Genomic DNA, 11,952 nt, shown 5'->3' on the forward strand with positions numbered 1-11,952 from the left:
CCCTGCACAACCTGAAACTCTATTGTTCCACTGAGGCATATATATATACATATCACTTACTGCAAATTATTATTATTTCTGTCTCACTCCCATTTCTTCTTTCTGCCTTTTAAGCTCTACTTTGAAGCGTACACAACAGGAAGTAGAAGTAAACAGAGCTTACTGAGGTGGCATCTATGTAGAATATATCTATAACGGCTGATGCAACTCTCGCCCAGGGTGAGGTGAACTGGTGTTCAGTGGTGGTGGTGGGGGTGGGGGGTTGAACATCTCTTCAGGGCGTGCTCAAGGCTCACGATACGCTATCTATCTCCAAACATATGCACACAGAGGAGATACGTGTGACATAACTCATTGATGAGCAGCAGCCGCTTAAGTGCCGCTTAGCGTATAATAATAATAATAATCTGTCAACATTCGGACATCAGTGCCCACTAGTGGTGACAGTGAGCCATGTGAGTGGATAAACATGTAGAAAAATATTTATTACAGACACATGTCAGTCACACAGACTCAATCAGACATCAGTGTGCTTATTAATAATATAATACATTAAACATTTTACACACCCAAAACTCACACAGACGTTCAACTCACAAGATGCTTGTCTTCAGTGGCTGGGCCGGAAGGGGAAGGGTATCCCTGTCATGAAGGGCTGAGCGGGGTACTGTGGATGGGAGGCGGAGTGCGAGGCCAGCGGCGTGTGGGGCGCGTGTGCCGGGTGTATGGGGTGCGAGGCGATGGGGGAATGGGATGCGTGCGGGCTGAAGGTCAGAGGTGGGGTGTGGATGTTGTTGTAGTACATCACTGGTCCTGACAACACCAGCTGGAGCAAGCTGTGGGAACAAACACACATGGTTTCATATGGATCAGGGGTCTCAAACTCGCGGCCCGCGGGCGAAATGCGGCCCGTGAGATGCTAGTTTGAGGCCCCCACCTTTGATACCAAAGTTTAAAGTTGAAATGACAGCTTAAAGCTGTGTGCACACCGGACACAATTAACATGATTTTGCCCTGCCCATACTGTTACCCTACCCTGTTACCCCGTCCCCTGTTTTGCTTTGGATTAGCAATGAAGCTAAAGGCTTATGATGCTGGATACAAATAAATGCAGGAAATGATTTGGAATAAAAGGGAAAATACACGTCAAGATAAAGCATGTTGTTAAAGTTACGACGCTGCTCCCAGATGGAACTGAGTACGATGCTAACTTGCTAATTGGGTAAAATTATTAAGTTTCATTAATGTTCATGTTCAAGGTTAAATAACTTAATACTGTACATTTGAATCTGAAAAAAATAATTTCTCTACCAACTGTATGGTTTCTTACGTTTTTCTTATTTGCTGTTTTATTATTATTTTACTTATTTATTACTGATTCATTGATTTATTGTCTTTATTCTTAATTTGTTTATTTATTTTTATATTTTATCTTATTTTGTGTATAGACAAATAAAAATTAAGATATTTGAGAACAGTGGAATGTTTTATCAGATATTTTGGTGTGGAAAACCGGAACCAAAGTACTGGAAAAGTGTAGGGTATAGCAGAAGCAAAAGTATTGAAGATAGTTTTTTTTAATAGTTTTTTTCCCCCAGTTTTTAATAAATGCGTCTTGGTTTTTTTTTTTAAAACCTGATGCGGCCCGGCTTCACCCAGAACCTAGCTCCGGTGGCCCCCAGGTAAATTGAGTTTAAGACCCCTGATATAGATGATTTTGTAAATGTCAAGACAATATACATATAATGGGGGGGGGGGGCTAAGTTGAATTTTACAAGCTACTTACTAACCCCACCAGATGGCGACAAAAAGCCATGAGATGAATCCAATGGTCCTTTTAGGGGAAGCATGTGGACTAAATGGACAAAATCCCTAAGCTACTGTACAGTAAATAAGGGACCAGAAAGTCATTCTTACCACGGAGGAATATTTACTCGCCATTTTTGACTGACTATTATCTGGCTATATAAACATGGAACCTAACAAACTAAAGATTAGACTCTCGTCTTTCATTAAAAGAAAAAAGTTTGTTTCTACCTCTTTCCGTTCATTAGTAATCAGCAGTAGAACATAGGTAAGTTTCAGGAAAATATTTGTTCCAAACTAAAAAAGGGGAAAGATACATTCATTCATTCATTCATTGTTTACCGCTTATCCTCACGAGGGCCGCAGTGAGTGCTGGAACCTATCCCAGCTGTCTTCGGGAAGCGAGAGGCGGGGTACACCCTGGACTGGTGGCCAGCCAATCACAGGGCTCATATAGACAAACAACCATTCACACTCACATTCATACCTATGGACAATTTGGATTCGCCAATTAACCTAGCATGTTTTTGAAATGTGGGAGGAAAACCCACTCATGCACGGGGAGAACATGCAAACTCCACACAGAGATCGCCGAGTGTGGAATTGAACTCAGGTCTCCTCGCTGCGAGGCCTGCGTACTAACCACTCGTCCATCCATCATATTGAATGAGTTAAAATGTTTGAATGTTCAGCACAAATGAAATGATAAAATATAAAACTTTAACAAATATTAAGTGCAGCAGCTGGAGAAAAATAAAGAAAACATTTTAAAAATCTGCCAAGCTAACTTTCGCTATCAAAAGTGTGACGACTCCGTACTGTGGATTGTGATGTTCCTACACACGTATGTGAAACACCACAGAAAACACTAATACTGTGTTGCCTTTGAGTTGACTCAAGTACACAGGGGTCCAAAACCACCAAAAATAAATAAAATTGTAAATAACTACATGAAATGTTACGTATATTGATATCATTTTGGAAATTTATTCATTATTCTATTCCAAAAATGACATGAAGTTAGAAATCCCATAGTTTTTGCATGTTACGTGACCTGTCCCACTTTGTTCAAAGGTCCTTGAATACACCATCCCTTCATTGATGCTGCACAGAAGGACCACTGTACTGCATGTTTGCTGTTTCTCCTTTCACCTCATATATAAGGTAAGGTTTGGTTCGCACTTTTTTTTTTAAATTTTGCTTATTATTCACAGTCCTGATAAACAGGAAGTTGCTGGTTTCTTACTTGTTGTGTGGGAGGCGTGAACAGATGGCTCTCAGATCCTCTGTAAGGACAAGACAATAACACATGATGCACGCGGTACCAAATAAATGTAAACACATGTTCTCTTGTCCCGGTGGCTGACACGCTCACCTCTCGAGCAAAGCAACGCTCCGTTGGCCATGGCGACCTGCAGGGCCTGAGCCAGCCGGTCCAGAGCCAGCTGAGGTGGCGCATGTACGTCGGCGGCTGGCGTGTGCGTGTGTTTGTCAGCCTGGTCCAGCAGCCGTGAAAGGTCGGACGTTAGTGAGGCCAAGGAGTCCATCTGGAGGAGGGCCAGGCGACCGAATATGCCTTTCTCGTTGAGTATGTTTGGCAGGAGCATGAAGACCTAAAACAGACAAATATTTTCCAATACAAAAATTTATATATTCATATGTGGAAATATCCAAAAATGGGAGCAAATGAACCTGTAGGACGCTCAAATGGAGTGCGGAGAAAAGGCCCGCTACTTCTTGTTCACTGCCTGAGTTGCTATGGGCCGACATCTGCTTCTTGTCCTTCTTGTACGCCAGCGGGGCTTTGACACACCAGCGCACGAGTCCGCCCAGAGGTGTGATATCAAGCGAGCTGCTCGGCTGGCTGCCGGACAGTGGCGAGTTCAGGAAAGTGACGAGGACGATGCCGGGGTCCTCTTGGATCCACGACACAATCATCTGGAGGAGTTCTAGAGGAGGCGTGAGCTCCTCTAGGAAAAAAAAACACATATTTCCTCAAATAGTGTCATATCAGTGTACATTCATTTACACAAATAAATAAAAAAAAACACAGAACGGTCCTGTCTGCTTCATACACAACTCTTTTTCAAAAAGCTGACTCGCACATACAGTAACTGTGGTGCGTTCAAGGGCGTATGAATGAAAATGAAACAATGGCATATGTGTAAACATATTGAGTTTTCTAACAGAGATTGACATTAAAGTATGCATTGGTACTGCTGTGAGTCCCTGCACCATGGTAATGGTTTTATTTTGTTTGAACATGCATCAGATTACAATTGAATGCATCACATAATCAGTTCACAGTTCCACATGTCCAAAATTATTTAGAAAATTATTTTAGAAATAAGGAGTTAGTATGTTCTCTGGAGGCGGCATTATGAATTATCCTTACTGACCTTTTTTGCAGTACATTTAGCGAGTGAAGATTGCTTTTATAGTTATTACTCCATACTTCAATACGACATTCTAACACTACTTTTAAGTCAAGTAAGAAAAAAATATGGCAATATATGCAGTCTATTAACTTAATTTCTATTACTCTTCTACGCTGTCTTCCAGAGACTGAGACAAGAGAGCCTCACTCCATTCACAGCAAGGTCAGAAACCTATGCCCAGAGTGAACTCTCCTCCCTGAAGCCCTACTAAAGCAGGCCCTGCGTCCAAAGGGAGTACCTGAGGTGAGGTCATAGAGTGTGGTAACAGCAGTGATGAACTGGCAGCAAAAGCGTGGACTGGCGCTGTGGATGTTCTGCAGGGTGGGCACGGAACCCGGCATCATGCTGCAGTAGTCATCCACCAGAACTTGGGCCAGACGCACACAATAAACGCAGTGGGTCCTCTGCCAGACAGAAAAAAAGTCATATTGTTATCAAGTATTGTATTGTAGCTCATTCAGCAACTGTTTGAACATGCTTGAACATTCTTAATTTAGGCAAAAATATTGTTTCAATATGCATATTTTTTTTTCAACCCCTACTAGACATGTATTGGACATTGAACTTGATTGATGATGCACATGTGTAAGTGTGTGTATTTGGACTTAAATGCTCACCTGTAGCCAGATGGCTGCGCATTCCAAGATGGGAACCCGGCTGACTGCGACCGCCATTGAGACCAGCTTTCCTAGCAGTCCCATTCGGCTGTCGTCTGCCTGGTTGCCTTGGAGGCTGAAGAGGGCGGAGAACATAAGCTGACGAACCGTATCACGGCTTTGCTCCTGGAAACAGCTGCACATGATCTCCAGCAGCTGGAGTTCCTGCAGCGCACTCATTCTCTTAAAAAAATAAAAATAAAACATCATTTTTTTGTTATGTTTTATAAACAAATTCAGTGTTCAAGCTGATACGTCATGACCTTACCCTGGTCAGAGCACTTCTGTCCTTGGGTGCATGCAGAATAAATTCCTCCACAAGTTCGAGGGTTTTAGCGTCCACCTGAGGAGGCTGCCTCCCTGACTGAACCAGGTTACTGATGTAGATGTCCAGGTGGTAGAGCAGCTCCTTGGCGGCACTTAGCACATCACGAGGCAGCAGGGACTGACGTATGTCACCCATCACTTACCTAACGGACAGGAAGATTACATTTTGCAAACAGTAACTCCACATTTTGACAGATTTAAATGAACAAATTGACAACCTGCTTATTTTTGCGATTACAGCTCATCGTCTGTTGTGCTGGAGTAGCAATTTATAGTCAGATATGATGCATAAGTGTATAAAGTAAATACTGTGAGTACTGTGAATCTTCTCAAGCGTGTTATTTTACAGTAGCTCTACATTATTAATTATATAAGCAGTACACTGACTACTCTAAAGGAGGGGTGCCCAAAGTGTGTCCTGTTTTTTTTTTTAGCTTTTTTTAAAATATAAACAAACAGAGCAAAAAAATGTGCAGTAATTTTACAGGTACAAAGTCAAAATATTGAGGAAAAAAGTTGTAAATTAACAATAAAAACTGTATACTTTTACGAGAATAATGCTGTATTTTTGAGTATTTTTCATTTTTTCAGTATGTGGAAAAAGTGGAAAGGTTTGTAAAGCATATTCTATTTCTATGGTGTTGCCCCTTGAGAAAATATACTGTCATAAAAATGATTGCTGAAATGTACGGTTTCAGAATGGGTTCACAAATTATAAGGCAAAGGCTTATAAATAAACATTCTCAAGTACTGCACTGCTACAGTTTATATATTAGTTTTAAACCTGTAAATGATAAAATAAACAAGCTCTTTCGAACACTTTCAGTGAGCACCAGAATGACGGGTCTCCTCCATCCTGCTTCGGCTAGTGTTAGCATGCCATGCTAACGCCACCGTTTCCCACTCCCCAAAACAACGTGGCCATAAATAACTCGGTACTGCTGTTAAATATGTATCCCGTGCATTGAAATAAGTTCTTACCTGTGGTAGAATTTGCAATATGTGGTTATAACAGAAGGATGGCGAGACTACAGAATGGCCTCTGAATGTTGTCTGGGCGACTTCCTGTTACTACGGAAAGCACCGTGGGACAAAAGTGTTGCAAGTGTAAAAGAAGCATTGCGTTTTAAATTTTAGCTGTTATCATTTTAGTTATCTTATAATGGTATATTATAAATTTATATTCGCCTGACTTTTGCAAGAATTGTACGTATTGAAACGCCAAATAACAGGAGTTTGAGGCGCAGTGGCGAACGCAGGAGCAAACTTTATTTTCTTGTACTACATGAACATACGCTCGTGACTGCCGGGAAAAGAAACATCTAATTTAAAGCACCACCCCGGGTGGCAACAACCTTTTTCCATTAATAGTTCCGGGTTAAATTATGTACCAACCCCCTATAGCACTGCAGTATAAATATATATTTTTAATTAATTAAACTGTGCTTTTCGGATGTTTTTGATTGTGCCATGGAAAATCATGTACACTAAAAACCTCTTTTTTTGTTTCATGTTGTAAAATGTGATGTACTTTTCTTTCGTTATGTTACTAGCACACGTAAGAATGTTCCCCCCTACACATAAAAAAACACTTTCACGCTGTAATCCGCTTTGATGTCCGCTGGGGCTCTCACCGTGGTTAAGAGGAAACCGTGCACGATGTTTTATGCGCGCTCCCGCCGCTGCTTCACCCCACTGTCACTGTTTGTATCGTCCCGTCGAGTGGAAACATCCCACGGCACCCACGATGACCATCAACACCCTGGCGAGAGGAGGCTGGCACCGGGAACAAATGACATGCTTCCGCAAGGTAAACCTCGTTGATTATTATTATTTTATTAAACTACAACAGGGCTACAACAGCGCTCTTACATCTCCAACAAGTCTTAAATAAATGCCAAAAATGCGGAAATTAGTGAGAAAAATATTTTTTCAATTGGATCTTTATGGCTAAAAGGGGAGAAAAGGGGAACAAAATCTAATAAAATACTACTTACGCTGCAATCCTAATAAGACCAAGTTGAATATGATATCAACATCTATATATGAATATCAATATGAATATGATATTTTGTGTACACAAAAACATATTTAAAATCTCTACTTAATGAGAGCTAGTCCAAGATCCTCTATATATGTTAAGACCACGCTGCTGTTTTTAAGAACCAACCACAACAAAGCTAGTCAAAGATCAACTATATGTGAAGAAGCTATTGTGACAAGATCATCTATGTGACAGGAGCTTTCTCGTGTGCCGCAATAAAGCCGTTCAAAGATCCTTTATATGTATCAAGAGCTACCACTACAAAAATGCCAGTCAAAGATCTTCTACAGGACAGGTGCCCTTCTCTGTTTTTAAAGACCGAGTGCAATTAAAGTAGACAAAGATCCTCTCTTTGTGTCAAGAGCGCTCTGCTGTTTTTAAGGACCTCCCGCAAAGCTAGTTAAGAGCACTCTGCAGTTTTACAGTACTGTAGAAGACCATCTATACAACAGGAGCTCTGTGCTGTTTTTAAGAACCTACCGTAACTAAGCTAGTCAAAGATCCTTTAAATGACAAGCACCCTCTGCTATTTTTAAAAACCTACTCTGATAAGATCATCCAGAGTTATGTAACGGGAGCGCTCTATTGTTTTTAAAGACAAATGCCAGTCAAAGATCTCCTAAACGACAGCTGCCCTCTGCTGTTATTAAAGACTAACTGCCAAATACGTTTGTCAAAGATCCTCTATGTAACAGGACATTTCTGCTGTTTTTAAGGACCTACTGCAACAACACTCGTCAAAGATCCTCTGTATCGCTCAAGGGTGTGCTGCTATTTTTTAAGAATTTACCATGACAGGAGATCTGTGCTGTTTTTAAGAACCTAACACAACAAATCTAGTAGACTAGAGTAGCTTTCTGCTATTTTTAAGGACCTACTGTGACCACCATGCTAATCAAAGATCCTCTATTTGTTTTTAAAAACCTCTACATAACAGGAGCTCTGTGATGTTTTTTTTTCAAAGATCCTCTCTATGTCTTAAGAGCCCTCCGCTGTTTTTAAGAATCCACTGTGACAGGGCAAGGTCCTCGATGTAAGAGGAGCTATGTGCTGTTTTTAAGAAGCTCATGTGACAACATCCTGTCTCTGCTGTTTTTAAGCATCTAACACAACAAATGTAGTCGACAAATGGTAGCGTAGCCTTCTGCTATTTTTAAGGACCTACTGTGACCACCATGCTAATCAAAGATCGTTTGCTGTTTTTAAGAATCCACTGGGACAAGGCAAGGTCCTCGACATAAGAGGAGCTATGTGCTGTTTTTAAGCACCTAACACAACAAATGTAGTCGACAAATGGTAGAGTAGCTTTCTGCTATTTTTAAGGACCTATAATAATAGGTATGTCTTAAGAGCCTTCTGCTGTTTTTAAGGATCCACTGTGACAAGGCAAGGTCCTCGACGTAAGAGGAGCTCTGTGCTGTTTTTAAGAACCTCATGTGACAAGATCCTGTCTCTGCTGTTTTTAAGCACCTAACACAGTAAATCTAGTCGACAAATGGTAGAGTAGCCTTCTGCTATTTTTAAGGACCTATAATAATAGATATGTCTTAAGAGCCTTCTGCTGTTTTTAAGGATCCACTGTGACAAGGCAAGGTCCTCGACGTAAGAGGAGCTCTGTGCTGTTTTTAAGAACCTCATGTGACAAGATCCTGTCTCTGCTGTTTTTAAGCACCTAACACAGTAAATCTAGTCGACAAATGGTAGAGTAGCCTTCTGCTATTTTTAAGGACTGTGACCACCATGCTAGTCAAAGATCATCTGCTGTTTTTAAGAATCCACTGTCACTCCTGTGACAAGATCCTGTCTCTGCTGTTTTTAAGCACCTAACGCAACAAATGTAGACATATAACAGGAGCTCTCTGCTGTTTTTTGGGACCAAGTCAAAGATCATCTATATTAGATATGTCAATAGCACTGTGCTGCTTTTAAGAACATGCTGCAAAAACGACCCTCTATACTGTATGACAGGTCCCTTCTGCTGTTTTTGATGACCTACTTCAACTCTTTGATGATGCTTGTGTTTAAAGGTTTAAATAGCTAACGCTACCATATTGAAATACAGCCTAGCACCTGAGAGGACTAAAGGAGGACACAGCGAGTGTTTGCATGTGATGATTTAAGCCGAATGAGGTCTGAGGAGGGCACCAGATGGCAGAAAGTGATGCTTAATGGATGGGAATCATTAGACAGGAAGGATTCTCCGGTCTTATGTAAGTGTTTGTTGAAAATATCCTATGATGTGTACTGACAGTAATGCCACAGCAGACATGATCAACCATGATTTAGTATATTTATAACAGTGTCGGGGCGGCATGGCGGTCTAGTGGTTAGCACGCAGACCTCACAGCTAGGAGACCAGGGTTCAATTCCACCCTCGGGCATCTCTGTGTGGAGGTTGCATGTTCTCCCCGTGCATGTGTGGGTTTTCTCCGGGTACTCCGGTTTCCTCCCACATTCCAAAAACATGCTAGGTTAATTGGCGACTCCAAATTGTCCATAGGTATGAATGTGAGTGTGAATGGTTGTTTGTCTATATGTGCCCTGTGACAAGACAGCTGGGATAGGCTCCAGCACCCCAGCGACCCTCGTGAGGAAAAAGCGGTAGAAAATGAATGAATAATATTCATCATAATATGATGTAATTTCACAAAATTTTTATCATTATGTTTTTTCTTGTAAAATTACTGTAGTTTTTTTATATACCGTATATAATATTATATATTATTATATTTTTAGAATATGCCACATTTTTAGAATATGTATTTGACATAAAAGGTCAAATACAGGCTGAATATTGTTGACATATCGCCAAATTGTACAAAGATACTAATGCTTGGCTTGGTTATCGGTTACGATTATTGTCTTAGTCGATTAATCTGAACCTTGTTGTTTTGATTAATCGAATAATCGGTTAGGCCCGACGAGAGCACGGGTGTCCTTGGCCTGTGGCATATTCTAAAAATATAATAATATATAATATTATATACAGTGTATAAGAAAACAAAAAAAAACAACAGCAAAAAAAACTACAGTAATTTTACAAGAAAAAAATAATGATTAAAATTTTGTGAAATTACATCATATTATGAAGAAAAATAATGTAATTTTAGCATTAAGCTGAAATATTGAAGAAAAAAAAAAGATGTCGTAATATTCTAAGAAACAATATAAAGAAAATTTGATTGGGGAAAAGTTAAAATACGACAGGAATAAAGTCAAATTGTTATGGGAATAAAGTCATAATATTACAAGAAAAAAAACATGTCATAATATATATATATATAACAGTGTCATCAAGATGCTGTCATGGGGACAGTGGTCATGTCAAAAGTCCAGCATGGTTCCAAAACACACCAATAAAGACATTTCCAGTAGCGTCGTTATAATAGTCGCCGGCAGGGCAATTTTTTTGCCTGCATCATGGAGATATGATATGCCGCAGCATTCTATTTCGGAGGGAGGATCCATCCCATGGGATTGTAACGTGGATGTAATAACCCTTGTATTAAAATAAAACCGTCCTCACGCTTATGGTGTCTGTTTTTGAACTTCCAGATGGAGAAAGTGATTGTGGCCATGCAGGACCCCGACATGGGCGTCAAGATGAGGAACCAGAGGCTCCTTATAACTGTCATCCCGCACGCCATGACAGGTGCGCATGTGTAGAAACGCACGCTGCAGCGCGTGTCGGCGTCCCAGCGGTCATGCATAATGCAAAGGATGGATTTTTTTTTGGAGAATACTGTGTGTCGTGCAAGAAGAACGAGTGAGGAAGTTTGTCTTCTTTTTGCAGGCCGTGACATCATTGAGTGGCTGGTACACAAATACAACATATGTGAAGAAGGTGAGGATTTGCTGTTATTGCCTGTCACTTTAAACAAACAGGAGGTGTGTGTGTGTGTGTGTGTGTTTGTGTTGTTGCAAGAGTGTTGCCTGGACATGCCGTTTTCCATTAGGCAGAAATGTAGCGTACCCTCCAGAGGATCCAAGCCTGATGATCTGCTTTGATTAGGATCCCATGTGGAGTTTTGTCGTCTCAGGAGACTTTATGGCACCTGGACTAAATTAGAGGTCGGAAAAATGGTTTTAATTGAATTGAAACGAATTGTTTAGGTATGTACGTCCATCATAAAAGGTCAAATACAGGATGAATATTGTTGACGTATCGCCAAATTGTACAAATATACTAATGCTTAGCTTGGTTATTGGTTATGATTATTGTCTTAGTTGATTAATCTGAACCTTTTTGTTTTGATTAATCGGATAATCGGTGAGGCCCGACGAGAGCACGGGTGTCCTTGGCCTGTGGCATATTTTAAAAATATAATAATATATAATATTATATATGGTATATAAGAAAACAAAAAAAAAAAACAACAGCAAAAAAATGACAGTAATTTTACAAGAAAAAAATAATGATAAAAATTTTGTGAAATTACGTCATATTATGAAGAAAAATTATGTAATTTTAGTACCATATAGTTGAAATATTGAAGAAAAAAGAAGTCATAATATTCTAAGAAACAATATAAAGATTTGATTGGGGAAAAGTTAAAATACGACAGGAATAAAGTCAAATTGCTATGGGAATAAAGTTATAATATTACAAGAAAAAAACATGTCATAATATTCTAAAAAAAAAAAAACAATATAAAGAAAATTTGATTGGGGAAAAGTTAAA

At 39.9% G+C, this 11,952-nt stretch overlaps 2 protein-coding genes across 5 annotated transcripts in view; one reads left to right on the forward strand and one right to left on the reverse strand.

Annotated features, from left to right (window-relative positions):
- The window catches only part of ints15 (integrator complex subunit 15), a 22,189-nt gene continuing 10,237 nt past the window's right edge, over positions 1 to 11,952 (reverse strand). Inside the window, exons 1-8 of one of the 4 annotated variants that reach the window (XM_058068203.2) lie at positions 6,209 to 6,379; positions 5,169 to 5,365; positions 4,862 to 5,083; positions 4,483 to 4,648; positions 3,499 to 3,776; positions 3,182 to 3,419; positions 3,053 to 3,092; positions 1 to 836 (exon numbers count right to left, since the gene is read on the reverse strand). In XM_058068203.2, the coding sequence (XP_057924186.2) occupies positions 611 to 836; positions 3,053 to 3,092; positions 3,182 to 3,419; positions 3,499 to 3,776; positions 4,483 to 4,648; positions 4,862 to 5,083; positions 5,169 to 5,363 (1,365 nt within the window). In that variant the 5' untranslated portion in view covers positions 5,364 to 5,365; positions 6,209 to 6,379 and the 3' untranslated portion in view covers positions 1 to 610. Of the gene's footprint in view, positions 837 to 3,052; positions 3,093 to 3,181; positions 3,420 to 3,498; positions 3,777 to 4,482; positions 4,649 to 4,861; positions 5,084 to 5,168; positions 5,371 to 6,205; positions 6,380 to 11,952 lie in introns of those variants that run through there. The other 3 variants (XM_078791421.1, XM_058068201.2, XM_058068202.2) reach the window with 3 other exon arrangements.
- Positions 6,857 to 11,952, forward strand: part of rgs11 (regulator of G protein signaling 11) — an 18,459-nt gene continuing 13,363 nt past the window's right edge. Inside the window, exons 1-3 of the mRNA XM_058068200.2 lie at positions 6,857 to 7,037; positions 10,827 to 10,923; positions 11,065 to 11,115. Coding sequence (XP_057924183.2) covers positions 6,894 to 7,037; positions 10,827 to 10,923; positions 11,065 to 11,115 — 292 coding nt within the window. The 5' untranslated portion in view covers positions 6,857 to 6,893. The remainder of the gene's footprint in view (positions 7,038 to 10,826; positions 10,924 to 11,064; positions 11,116 to 11,952) is intronic.

Source organism: Doryrhamphus excisus, linkage group LG6, assembly GCF_037039965.1.
Source record: "Doryrhamphus excisus strain RoL-2023G ecotype Guam linkage group LG6, RoL_Dexc_Guam_v1.1, whole genome shotgun sequence".
Lineage (NCBI taxonomy): Eukaryota > Metazoa > Chordata > Actinopteri > Syngnathiformes > Syngnathidae > Doryrhamphus > Doryrhamphus excisus.